At 30.7% G+C, this 15203-nt stretch overlaps 1 protein-coding gene across 1 annotated transcript in view; it reads right to left on the bottom strand.

Moving 5' to 3' along the window:
- onecut (homeobox protein onecut) overlaps nucleotides 1–15203 on the bottom strand; it is a 78768-nt gene that overhangs the window by 11602 nt on the left and 51963 nt on the right. The window contains exon 2 of the mRNA XM_072545905.1: nucleotides 998–1021. Within this exon, the coding sequence (XP_072402006.1) occupies nucleotides 998–1021 (24 nt within the window). The remainder of the gene's footprint in view (nucleotides 1–997; nucleotides 1022–15203) is intronic.

A 15203-nucleotide genomic window follows, 5' to 3' on the forward strand; every position in this document is an offset into this window, starting at 1 on the left:
AAAAATTTTTGGTAGTCAGTAGAACTCCCTTTCTAATTTTATTTAGATTTTTTACGAAATTAATATTTGAAAATGGGAGTATTTTATGTTTCTTTATATGAATCTACTCATTTAAAAGTTAGGTTTAGTTTAGTTTAAAAGGTTAGTATAACGCCCTTTCTCAATAAATGTAATTGATTACCTCTTCCTCTAATTTTTCAGAACTTGCTTTATAATCGCTTCCAAATGTTTATAATAATTACATAATAGAAATGATATTTCTAAAGAGTTTCCATGATTTTCTATAAGATCGTCAAAACTGTAGGCACTTTCAACTTGTTCCATTACAAGACCTTGTTTTCAATTTGCATGTCATTTACCTTACTTACAGTCAACAATATTTGTTTCCTTCTTATAAGAAATATACGTGTTTATGGAATCTTTACAAGCATTTGACTTTTCATGCTTAAATTAAATGTCTAAATAGGGTAAAACCTTGATAACATTAGATGAACCATCAGAAAATGCCAAACAAATACTGAAGTACAGGTTTTTCACTTCTATTGTAAGCCAGTGACGATTTAATATTTTACCGTCCTCCAAATAGAAACACAAGCAACAAAATCCAATAGCTCATTATTGGATTCGTTTTTTCTCCGTTTTTCCTTTTCCTTCATTAGCTTTTTCTTCTTCTGCACCTTTTTCTTCCTCTATTGCTTCGACATCTTCATTTAAAACAAAGAAAAAATTACTAGCATCCATATTTTGATGAATGTTTTCTTTTAAAGGGGATATTTCTTTGGAAAGGCGACAAAAAAATAGTCTGCGTCTGCTCGATCAAACTGCGAAATCGGGAGCAAGTTAAAAACATTAGGGGAACGGTAGCTGTATTATCTTTGCGTAAAAGTTCTAAAAATTTTTTACGGATAGATGTTAACAAAGAACCGGCTTGTGGGCCATTTGGCCGATCTTTGTGTAAGTATATTTAATCTAATAGAAAAAATGTAAAAATACTCACTGCCTCGTTGAGGTATCTGTGCAGCTGTAAAAGGAAAAATAAATTAATACGATGTAAAGACACCTTATATTTTATATTTATACATAAAATGAAGGATTATTATCTTATAACGGTAATATACGAGATAATTTTTGCCAAGTAGCGCTGCCAAAATTTGAAAACCAATTGTTACAGATTTATTTTTCAAAAAACATGGGGCATGCATGTCTTAATGCTAATTTTACATTTTTATTTAATCTAAATGCCATGATAAAATGTCATAGTTTATTCTCGGTGTTAATAACAAAAATCCACTATTAAAATATGTATATATTTGTTGATTTAATCATTAGACACGATGGACAGTACCAAACACAACTTAACTATCTACATATGTTTGGACAGTCTGGATCAGTTCTAAATTTGTCAAGTCGTTTAACAATTAGACCAAATATTAATGTATCTTAAAATTTAAAAGTCTAGACTGACAGATTGTTACCAAATCCAGATTTGCCAGATCAGGGTTTAGCATGGCATTTTAATTCCTCCAAATTTTGACATGCAACAACACCTGTATTTGTCCGATAATACGATCGTTTTACGAAAAAGTAACTATTATATTAGAAGTTATCCACTGGGTAGCGGCATTATAAAAGTAGTACTTTTGTCAAAGATTAAGACCAGTCTTTTCTTTATGTACCGTATTATACATTTTGCAGTTTGTTAGTTTGATACATCTTTCTCTGATGTATCTACCTATACCTTATCTTCTGTTTTCGTGAGACATTCTTTTTTTTTTTCTTGTACCTCTCTGTTGTATATCTTGTTTAGAAATACTGATTTCGTTCCTTTAATGTTTTTGATTTAAATATTTTATATCTTAAGTCGTACGTCTTCTGGAATAGTAGTTTAGGCTCCATTATTTCGTGCTTTTGATTAGAAAAACAATAACATTGAACGGAAGAAACACATAGTGATAAAACAGTGTCCTGGTAGAGAGTTATATATTTTGACACATAAATGAAATTAAACTACAGTAGATCCAAATGCATTCGATTTATACATATAAATGAAATAGAAAGTTAGGTGGTATCAAGAAAGAATATAACGCCTATAATATAACTCAGTCGTTATAAACGATACAAAAAAGAAAGCCTATTAAATGATACAGGAATAAACGAATGACACAAGTCAACAGACCATGTACAGCTACAAAGACAAGGAATTTTGTTTCGAACCACACATTTATTTTCAAATAGTTTTCTTTCTATTTATGATTTTTAAAATAATTATACATATTTATGTATTATAGGCAATTCGTTAGTATATCGGCCCTGGTCTTAAAAATGTTTAATGTTACCTGTGAACTCGATGTTGAACCAGTGGACATTTTAAACCAAAGCGTTGAGTGAATAGCTCAGCACAGTACTTGAAAGGTATATTGTTCTGTTTACGTTAGTATAAGTAGGGAATGGGAAGTAGTGGGTCCTGCTAGGACCCTTCAAAATATTTTATATCTCCAGTGTTCTATTTTGTTTATCTTAAAGGTATAACAACTTCTTAACGCATCGTAAATTCAGAGCCAGTGTATGCTTTCTATGTAAAAATTCTTCTTTTCTCAATCAAAATTCATTTTCAATCAAATTTGTCTTGAAATTACAGATTTTGCTAAATTTGCTGAACTTTCTCCTAAAATGTAGTAATATGTTTCAAAAGTGCAGGTCTATCTAATTATTTATAGATGCAACACACTCCAATATAAAATATTGAGTATTAGAATAACAAAAGCCTTACAGAAATAACAGAGACCCTAACTAATATACTCAATATTTTTTCTCATGGGTGTCTTACTATAACAAAAAGGTACTTTTTCGTAAATACATGCAAAATGCGCGGAACATCAATAGAAACAGACAATTAGTATGAAACTCACAAGCAAGATGTAGAAGGTGTTTTTCTTCTTTTGGCGTTGACTGCCCTCACGTTTACATTGCGCGTCTGGCAGTCTGCAATGAAACAAGAGAGAAGTCAACAAGGTAATACAAATGAAAAAATTCTCATAAAAACAGGCATAAGAATATACGTTCGGGGTTCTCTTTAAAGGAGAGCTATTCTTACTCAGTAAGTCATCAACAAAAAACAGCTACTTTGTCTTCGGTTCTTAGTCATATGATGCTATATAAAATAACATATGGTAAGAAGATTGTATTTTAATCAGTCATATAGTAGAAGTTAATGAATTTTTTAAGGGAAATTGATATTGGAAATTGGGAAGGTCGTGTAGCTTTTAAATTTTATTTACAGTTCTTTAAAAGATATTCAAATATAGTGTAATTTCTTACTTGTACGAACTCATCACTTTATAGCATCTCATAAAATTATTAGATACTCCGAGATATAGTAATCTGATCACCGGCATCCTTTGGAGACCCGTAAACTGATCACCGCAGATAGGTAAACTCATCAACAGCATTTTTGCTTTAAGGCGCTGGTTTTTAATGCCGAATATTCCATGTTACCTGTTACACTTCTTGTTTACGTGGTAATATTTAGAAATTATTTTAAGTAACGCACTTTAAAATTTAACTCATATTTATATTATGTGTCTCACAGTGAGGAGCTCATTAGATGTATCTGCCAATATAAACGGATTTGAGATCTGAAAATTCATCTGCATAGGTTTTCGGTTTTCGATAGTGAACTTTTTAATGAAAATATTTAGGAGTATGTGTTTCGGTTATATCGGAAGTAGTCCCAAACTTCGTTAGTTGATTTGAATTTACATTTTTCAAGTTTTTATTAAATTCTACGGTAGTTCTCAGCGGTTTGTAAGTATATTATGGTCTTTACCTTCTACGAGGTGCATGTGGGTTAGTGATCAGTTTGCAAATCTCTCCAGGTCTATTTTAAAATCCTGCTTTTACTGCGATGTTGAGTTTGTACTATCTACGAATGCATTTATGCTCATTGGGGATGAGTTTACATGTATCCGACAGTTTTTTTAATTTGTACTAAAAGTTTAGTTATATATAATTAAAATTTTTTATCAAAATATGTATTTATGTTTTATCTTACGTATTAATATAATTACGTCAGGGTTTTGTTGTGATATAATTCTTATAATTTGCCATTTTACTCAATTCTCGTTACCTTTTAAAATATACATTGTTAAAAATATATAATATTTATTTAAAATGTTTTGCTAGAATACTCCGTTAAAATTGACCCAAAAATTAGGGGTGAGATCATAAAAAATCGCATAGAGCTAAAAATTACTACGAATGCTTCGACTACCATTATAAATGAAATACAAATAGTCTCTATCAATCCCAGATGTGCAAAAAAACGTTATTCAAGGTCAAAGGTCGAAAATATGCAATTTTTTGCATTTTCAGCCAAATAGTGAGTTTTACCATAAAAATACATTAGACAAAAAATCTAGATCATGCAATTATTTATAAAAATTGTGTTAATACTTTTTCTACTAAGAGTTACCGTTTCGAAGATAAACGATTAAAAAAATTGAAAAACCTTTGTTCTTCATAATATGCCTAAGTGTGCCGCGTGTATACGAGTAGTTGCTGTAGCTGTAATACAAGTAAAACTATTTTTTATCGCAGTGTATAACTTAATTTTTATGATTATGGAATTGAATAGTAGAAAATCTTTTTATCGACACCAAGCAGTATACCTCATACCAACCTCATACAGTAACCATACCTTATCAAGAATCCAAAAATCGAAAAGGAAATTAAATAAGGATGGACATTACAAAAACGTTGTATATGATGGCCTTAAAGAAAATCATTATCACATTATCAAAATACCTCAAAATACATCAAAATACTTAAGCTGTAATACCTGGACATGTTATGCGTGGGAAAGGATATTACATGCTTCAATTGATTGAATATTTAAAGGACATTTCAGGGCATAGTTATTAGGACAATAGGCTGCGTAATTGAATGGAATGGTAGGAATACACATCAATCGAATTATTCATAACAGCCGCATCTAAGATAAGAATAGCGATGTTGGTTGCCAACCTCCTCCGCGAAGATGGTTTGTAAAGGAGAACTATGGTACATTTCATGAATTTGCGACTATTTTGAATTAGGGATGAAAGCTTTGATTTAAACGGTCCGCTGTGCTGAGAATGTTAAAAGCAAATTCTGCCAATATTTGAAGCACTGTCAAATACAAGCAAAAATACGGTTTTAACTTATAATGTATTTTATATTCATTTAGAGAAATATACCATTATTAGTGGAAAAATGGAAGAAAATTACAAATTCTATTGTTTCTAAATTGTAGTAGTAAGTATTTATTTACTGATAAGGTATCAGCTTCTCCAAATGGTCAAAACCCCAAGTACATTGTATGAGATATTCAATAAATGCCTCATTATCTTCATCATTTCAATCTTCGCTTGTCCTCTGCTGGACATAGATCTCCGTCATAATTTTCTGTCTGTGTAAGACACTATGGGACAGAGCTAGAAGTACAGATATACGACGTAGATGCAAGGTGGAGAACATCAAGAGCTAGGTAAGAAATAGAAGAGTAGAATGGAACGATCATATAAACCGAATGACAACAAATAGAGTAGTAAAGACGGCAAGAGACGGTTCGCCAATAGGAAGACGATCAGTAGGAAGACCACGAAAACGATGGAACAACAACTTACTGGAGGCACATTGAAAAACAGACAGAGTCATGTCTATATAAAATGAAGAAGAAGCATTCAATTGCTATAGCGACGTTTTAGATCGTTAGTCAAACCTGTACAAACTAAAATGAAATGTAATACGGCAGATCACTGGCTCGAATGACAGATAACAGATGGGCAAAGCGGATACTGGAATGGAGACCAAGAGATAATACCTACCGAAGCAAAGGTCACCAACACGTTTGACAATAAATATCTACGCTTATGTTAATCTCTCACTTGGTGAATAGGTAATAGCTAATCTTGTAATAGCAATTATTTTGCAGGTAAATATAAAATAAAAATGTTTCAAAAATCTAAATCTTTATGTTTTATTTTTAGGGAATCTTCAACTGAAAGTGAAATTGTTACTGTAGATCGTGGCATGAAGGCATTAATTGATGCAGGTACTGAAAGAACTGATGAAGTTTCTAAATTCCTGAAAAACCTGAAATCTGTAACAATTTATGTGCACTGTCTTAAAAACTATACTAGAAAGAATTCTAATACTGCAGCTAAAAGATAACACGAAAAAGAAGAAGCCATCACATCTGAAATAAGTTCTCCTAAAGTAGCTCAGACTCGCTCCGATGTTGAATCGCCATGAGACAAGGGTTCGTACGATACTAGCGAGGAGACATCTGACGGATCACTACTAGGACAATTTACTTGCACTCAGCAGAAAGAAAAGAAGAAGAAGAAGCAGAAGTATTTTATGAGTGCGAATCAGACGAATCTTTTTCCAAACTTCTTAGAATCCACACCGCTTTACAATACACAATACAATTCATCTTTTTTTATCGTTATATCTCCGAAATAGTGCTTCGTTGGAAAAAAGTACACAGACAATTTTTATAAACAATTGCATGATCTACAGTTTAAGTAAGATATATTTTTATTATGAAACTTACCGTTTGGCTGATAAACTCAAAAACCCATATTTGCGACCTATGACCTTAAATAACTTTTTTGCAGATGTGGGATTGATGAGGATTTTTTACATTTCATTTGAAATGGTTACCGAACATGCGTACCAATTTGTAGCTCTATGCGAATTTTTGTGACCTTGGATGTGTACCTTTACAGGGCTAGGAAGCATTCATCAAAAGAAAAAGGATGTAAAAACGTCTACAAGAAATAACCCAGAAGAGTATTTAAAAAATTTCCAAAAAAACTTGACGTTTATTAAAATTTTGTAATATTAACATAATTTTTTTAATTAATTATTTATTTATATAAATTTATTAATATTTGCCAAATTGTAAACTATAGTTTTATTTACATTTAATGCAAATTAATATACAATGTTCAATAGATAAGTATTTTGTATCGATCACATTAAGAAAAAAGAAAATAACAATACGCTTATTATATTGTGATGATTCGCATATTTAATTAGCACATTGGCAATAATTAATTTAATAAATAAATAAATTATTAAAAAGACTATGGTAAAATAAATTACAAAATTTTAATAAATCTCAGGTATTAATTTGTTGAGAAGTTCTCGCACCATTATAGTGCGCCGCGGCGCCTTAAACATCGAATAGACGCGAATAATAAACAATTAAAAACAACGGTCTAAAATTAAATACGCCTCAATTACTCTTCAGAATATTGATATTAAATGTTTAAAATTCAATATAAATATGTACTTGGCAACCTCAAAAATAATAATTGCATATGAGTTTTCAATCCTCGAAATTGCGCATTTTCGTAGTTTTGAGATTTTAAATCGCTTATCACTCAAAAACTATCAACTATAGAGAAAAATTACTAAAGAACTTTTTTGTTTTAAAATAACTAATTTTGTTTGTGTAAAAAAAATGTCTGCCCAAAAATTTCGCCCGACACCCTTCCGATTTGTTTAAAGGGGGCATATTTGAACAGTAATCCGCAAACAAACCGAACCAGAAATAAATTTCCTACGGGAGCTGCCTCACACCCTGAACTATGTATAATTTATCCTCTCACAAATCCAGATGCCGCTAGAAATCTGAGCATGTTTTTTCTTTTATTTTTTTAGTTTCTTTCATTTACTATTCAGTCTACTAATTTCTTTCTGTTTCTGCTTCTTTAATGATTTTAATCTTCTCGGATTTTCTTAAAAAATATTTTTTATATTTTCATAAACATAACTTCACTAACGTGAGTTCTCAAAACTTTTTATTAAACAATATATTAAAAAAAATTAAAAAATTCAGTATTTTTCCTCGTTTTTTTATTCATATACCTCAGCAACCATTGATTTTAGAACAATTTTCAACAGAAATAATAGTTATGCAATTAAATTCTATATATGATAAATGTTTTAAAATTTTAAAATTATTATAATTAATGAAAAAATACTAAATCACAACAAAATAATTAAAATAAAGCTTATTTGAGATTTTATTTCTCATACTTATGTTATGCTATGTTATGCTTATGTTCCATATGTCAGTACTGTGTTGCCGGTACTGACATATGGAACTGAAACATGGACTTTTAACAACATAGTCCACAAACTGCAAGTGATTCATAGAGCTATGGAACGGAGAATGCTCAACATTAAACTCAGCGATCGCAAGTCCAATGAATAAATAAGAAGACGAACAAAAGTTACAGATGTAATTCAAAAGATTGCCATGTTAAAATGGAACTGGGCAGGATACATAGGAAGAATGGAAGACAACCGTTGGACGAAGTGAATTATTGAATGGAGATCAAGAGCAAATAAGAGATAGACTGACGACATCATGCAAATGGCTGGTCACGAATGGATGCAAAAAAAAACTAACAGAAATGAATGGACACACCTAAGGGAGGTTTACATCCGACGAAGGCTGGAATAGCTGTTAATGATGATGATGACTTATGTTATACCTAAGGTCTTTATATTTCGCGTAAGAATTATTTTTAATTATATTCAATCGTGGTTCTGAAACTGATTTCTTGTGCCTAATTTAAATATTATGATTATATGAGGTCAAGTCACAATTATTGATTGTAATGAAAATTACATTTTAAATCGTTTTTTCACGATAATTTTGCAATCTAACTTTTTTAGAGAAAGTAACGTTCAAAACTGAAGTTTTCATATACTTGAAAATTTTATGAAATATAGAAGAGCATTCAAACTTTTAAATCCTTGTTGACAAATTAAAATTCATTCCTTGGGAGAGTCTAGGGACATTCGTTAATAATTATTGAATATTTGCCCTTTTTTTTAAAGTCCATATTGAAAGTGCCTTGAAAGACGCTTCTTAAAAAAAGGTAAATGTTGGTTAGTTCCGGAGTTATGATCGATGAAATTTGGGGGGAGAACCGAGAGCGCGGCCGTGCAGCCTACTTAAAATTGAAATAATCCAATATATTTAAATATTAAAAATTTCTAAAATTGTTTTTGAAATAGATTAACATAAAAGCGGCGTATTGTACAAAACTAATCATTAGTGTGAAACGCAGATTGTAATAAAATTGGAATCGTATAATAAAAAAACCTTTACTTTAGTTTTTTGATATGAATTATACAAAGTAAATATAATTTGTAAAATTTTTAGAACTGTTTGATTCCACTTTTGCTACAATTGCCTTTCTATACATTGTTTATTCATTATTTAATGTTATAGTAGAATCCAAAATTATGGAAACTAAGCGATTATAAAGCGTTGATAACTGAAATATTCGACTACACTGTGATTAGAATTTATGCAACGTTGTAAAACCCTCTAGATGCCGATTAATCAAATGGAGATATATTATTATCAGTTACCAGAGTTTCTATGGCTTGTCTGGAACTGTTTATTATATTACATAATTTTAGATATCCTTTATACCTTACATAAGTACAATTTAGAGGAATCGATTTTAGTATAGGACTGATCATATGAGAAGAAATAATTAAGAAAGTTAAAGTTAAATAAGAACAAAATCATCCCCTATATTACTTATAAATTTATTTTACAGTTTGACCTGGTGAAGTCCCTACGCCTGTCAATTAGTTCAAGTTAACAACTTATTTGGCTTTCTGTCCCTCTCTTTCTTTCTATATCCCGCTCTTTGGCTCTCTATTTGTTTTCCTCAAAGATATTTGTCTCAAATACCAAAAAGTAGAAACTTGTAAGATATCTAACAATAAAAAACTAAAAACTTTTGTTTTCCAACACTTCCACAAAATTTATTATAACTTATTATCACTACAGCTGTTTCGGCAGAGTGAATTTCTCAAATGATGTATTTTACTATGCCTCTATACTTTATAGCCTTGAGCTGAATAAGTTGAGGATCGCAGAGCTGTTTTTCTCAAGTTAGTCACTTAGAATTGTATCTGTATTTTATGAATTGCTATAGATTCTGATAAAGATAGCTTTACTGCTTTTATTTTGAATATAGAGATTTTGAAATTGGTCATTATAAGTATGAATATGATCTAGAAGGTGAAATCTTTTAAGTAGAATCTGTTTTTCTATTATTAATAGTCCTATTTGTGTTCTGCTATACATTTGTTAAAGGTTCTACCAGTTTGACCGATGTAAGTTTTTGAGCAGTCACCATACGATGTACGAAAATGTTCAAAGAAACTTAGTGCTGTCTACTAGGAAAATAATATAGGCCAAGGGTAAGCAAAAAGGATAATACAGCATTTTGTTTGCTATTGAAAAATAGTCTTCGAGCTACAGGTGTTCTCAGTGGACAGGACATACTCAGATATCTTGTTGATATCAGATGTTTTTAGATGTTGGTCAACTAACAAACGTATCTCCGAAATTAATAATTGATTTTAAAAGTTAGATCTTTTGGACTAAAACATTGATGTAGGATATACACAAAAGATCTTTCTAGTCACCATGTGAAAAAATGTAGCAAGCCGACCGACCAAGATATTAATAAGTTGTTACTCTTTCGAGGATAGATTGATGATCTGGAAGAAGAATTTAAGATTTTAAGGGTCAGAAAATAGAGGGAAGTTGATAGAACCCGACGGCAGTGGCGGCTTCTGTGTGAGCAGGCCAAGATTTCCAAAGGATTGTCAAGCCAATTATGATGATGATGACTCTTTTAATAATCCTACTGATGGCAATGTAAAAAATTTACACAAATCGCTACCTATCTGTAACAAAAAAACAAGATAAACGAAAATTTCATAAAAAAAATTAAACATGAAAAAGAGAAAAATTACTAGTTCAGAGAATCGAGGCAAGATAAATTTAGAAATAAAATTGTAGATTGCAAACAAAACCGTAACAGATGAAAGAAAAACAAACTTTCGCTAAATAAAACAGAGAGAAGAGAAAAGCGAAAGACACTTCAAGATATTTAACTTGGGGAAAACAGAATAAAACTGTCATAAAAAGAAAAAAAACGAATGCGAAGTATAATCCCAGAAAGAGACAGGTAGAAATTGCACAATTAAAAATATGTAACAAAGGAATTACCAAAATAAAGCAAAAATTATTATACTACACATGGCCATAGTATAACAAATTACTTAATAGTTCTTTTATTATCTATATTATTAATTCCTAAAGAGATTGTAAAACAAGAGCTTGAGAAAATAAAAAAAAAAATCAGAATGAAAAGATGATGTACTACTTCTTCTACTGTAACAAGAAACGTATCTTACAATTCGAATTATAAATTATACAACATAAATAAAAAAAATTAAATACACAAACGGAAAATCAACAAGGACAACAAATTGTATGAAAAAAAAAAAGAAAAATAAAAAAGCGTAAACGTTAATCCTAAGATAATGATTCTTAATTTAATATTTAAATTTTTAGAAGCAATGCAAATTTTTAAAAGCAAATGCAATTATAATCACATACTGATATTTACATCAACCTTTTATGCCGCAAAATATTAATCCAGTTTAGTTCTGTCAATAATGATTAATTAATTAAACTTTAATTGACTTATACATACACTAATGATTTATGTCTGCCAGCAGATTTCCCTTAATTACTTTCTGTTATATATTTGCCAGTTTTAACACCATACATTTGTTAATAACAGAATTACGCATTAAATGGTAATAATTTGATAAATGTTTTGGTAAACACAAGATATAGGTGGATTGTTTTCACTTTGTTTTAATGTGTTCAATTGCCAACAAATTTAAAATATAATTGTGTGTTTATACAGACAGGTACATACGAGTAATAACTTCATTACAAAATACAATACAATTATATATAATACAAGATAAAATACAATTATAATTAAGAATATTTTATATTTTATCTGACATTCAGTTTACTGTCAATATCGATATAAGATTCCAAACCTTTATGAGTATATGAGTTTTAAGCTATTTCTCGACATGTTCTGAACTTACAAAAATGTTGGTTTGCTTGCGGTAACGTATATTATAGAACGTTTTAAATGTGGCAACGTTTGTTCCCTTATTTTTTGCAACCGAATCTGTTCGTTAGTAAAGTGTAGAGTGTTGTTTGCCGTAAAGTATAAAATAGGTGAGAGAAATGAAAGGGGAGAAGTTTAAAATTGACTTCATTCTTACCAACAAAAATATTAACAGTCTAAAAGAAAACTCAGACTACTACCAAAGGAAAATTGATAAAAGTTTACATGACCAAATCGACAGCTCCCAAATAATGAAAATCATCGATTGATAGTGCCAAAAAATCGGAGGCCTGCAGCAACAAAATGAACACAGGAAACTGTCTAATAAATCCAAAATAATGCTAAAATAAAGAACTGAAATGAAGGTAAGTAGCAGCATAAATAAAATACAATACACAGAATTTTGTAAGCAGTAAGAAAAAGTATTAAAAAACTATAAGAAAACAAGGAAAGCATTAATCGTTGGGAAGAAGCAAGTCGTGATGTCTCTAACAAACGAAAACACCAGAATTACAGACAGAAATGAAATAATGCAACTCGTGACTAAATTCTACAGCGAACTATACAAAGCCCCTGAAACACTTGAAGAAGCAATCAGTACCCAAGAAAATGTACCAGAAGTCCTTCCGGAAGAAGTAAAATCGACAATTAGAAAAATAATAAGCTGTAAAGTAGTTGGAATAAATAGCATAACAGTAGAACTGTTTAAATACTCCGGCAAAAAAACCTGGAAAATCTTAGTAGGCATATTACGATATTACTGCCTTAAATTAAGATGCATATCCATACGCTTCGAGAACTAATCAGTAGAGCTAAAGAATATGAAATACCGTTAGCAATAACCATCATAGATTTGGAGAAGACTTTCGATTCCATATATCCCAAGGCAGTAATATAAGCTTTGACCAACCAAGGCATTGACAAACTGTACATAGAGACTTTAGCAAATATATACTGACAAAAAAAGCTAAGGTAAAAACTTAAGAACGCTCCAGAATTTCTCACTACCAGAAAGGTCCGACAAGAAGACACAATATGACCAAAGCTCTTCACTGCAACTCTAGAAAATATATTCAGCAAAATAAACTGCAGAACAAAGGCGTATCCATTGATGGAGAATACCTCAGCCATCTAAGATTTGCAGACGACGCCGTTTTAATCGCTAATAATCCTGCAAAATTACAAGAACTTTTAAGCGACCTAAATACAGCTTGCAATAAAGTTGGCCTAAAAGTGCAGTTATCAAAAACAAAAACCATATACAATGAGCTAGTGGAGGTCCAAGATGTAATAATAAACAACACTGCATTTGAGACTGTAGACGAGTATGTATACCTGGGACATTTAATACATAAATCTCTTTACTCCCAGAAATCAACAAAAAAATGAAATTGGCTTGGGCATCTTTTGGTAAAAAATTCTACCTACCTGAAGAAAAAAGCATTCGATCCGCGTATACTACCAATCATGACATACGGCTGCGAAACTTCACTAAAGAAAGAAATAATAACGTAACTCAAAGTCACTCAAAGATCAATGTAGCCATTCATGCTAGGTCTAACAAAGAGAGATCGAAAAAGAATAGAATGGAGTAGACAGAAAACCAAGGTCACTCATGTAATCTACAGAATTAAATCTTTAAAATGGCAGTAGGTGGGATATTTAGCGAGAAGAACCGACAATATAAATGGTCCACTAGAATTAAACTGTGGTATCCAATGGCGTTAAGAGACCAAGAAGACGTCCAAATATATTATGGGACTATGACATAAGGAAACAAGCCGGTACAACATGGCACCAAAAAGCGAATATTAGACAATTGTGGGCGTGAGAAATGAAGAACGATTATGTAAGAGAGCTGCACCGTAATCAGTAGAATAAGCTGAAATTGATGATAATATATATATATATATATATATATATATATATATATATATATATAATATTATTTAATTATTACTTTTAAGTAATAATCAGCTTTAGGTCGAGTACATATTGAAATATAAAAAGTTTTTACTACTTTAAGCAATTGTCGCTTTTACGACATGGAGTATAGGCCTTAGCTCTATTTATGATCACATTTGATTTTGCTCTTATTCTTTTGAAAAACAAATATTTTTAAATATTAGTAAATTAATAATTTTTGTAACATATGTTTGTGACTGAAAGTTAAAAGTGTAAACATGCAACATTCAACAGAAGATAACAAAATCTCGAAAAAGGAGATCATACCCGCAGACTAGGCCAAGGACGAAATCGAGTAACCACCCCATTCGGAATCGATTTTTAAGACTTTCGGCTCTTTGACAACGCTTTTTAACATCTCAATATATAACCGTGGAACTGTGAGATGTACATTTACATTGTATAATAAATATGTTTATGTTACATCTACTGCCTCTATAAGTGATCACTAATTTATATTAATTGAATATAAGTTTCAGTATCTCAATCAAAACAAAAATTTAACGTTGACGATAGAACCAAATTTTAACTCGTATTTACAATAAAAAAACAAAGAACAATGCATTTGCCATACACATAAACCACCCTCGACATATACGCATTCTAAAATCCAGTACAGAAGCTTCATGTTCCTTCTATGACAACTTGTGTCAAGAACAGTAATTTGAATAATATGTTTATATGAGATTACGACATAACTGCAATTTAGTTGCAATGAAAATTATATTTTTAACTAACTAATGTTTAACGTTTCGATTTTCACTTCGGAAATCGTTTTCAAAAAAGATTATTATACAAATTCTGTAAAATGTATAACCAGAGTTACTTGTTATTGGTTATGTCATTTCAAAATTGACATCCTTCACCTCGATCTTGTTAGCAAACAGCATGTAAATGGCTGAAAGAATCTGCGGGTGGTGCTTTTATCCTGGGAATATCAAATTCTGACTGTTTTGTATATTTTGTGTTATATATTTGTATAAATACTGTATCGTAATTGTAGTTCGTAATCGTAAATGACTAATGTAAATTTAGCAATAGTAGATTTTTGTATTTTGTGTATTGTGTGTTGCATATGTATTGTGTATAAGATTTTAGGTGATGTTTTTCGACCTCCTAGTACTCCGCTGTTACAGGTATGTTCTTGTTGTTGACTTCTTCTTTTCGTATTGGCAACCAAAGGTTGTCTCATTCTGCTGATGGATTTGC

Source organism: Diabrotica undecimpunctata, chromosome 10, assembly GCF_040954645.1.
Source record: "Diabrotica undecimpunctata isolate CICGRU chromosome 10, icDiaUnde3, whole genome shotgun sequence".
NCBI lineage: Eukaryota > Metazoa > Arthropoda > Insecta > Coleoptera > Chrysomelidae > Diabrotica > Diabrotica undecimpunctata.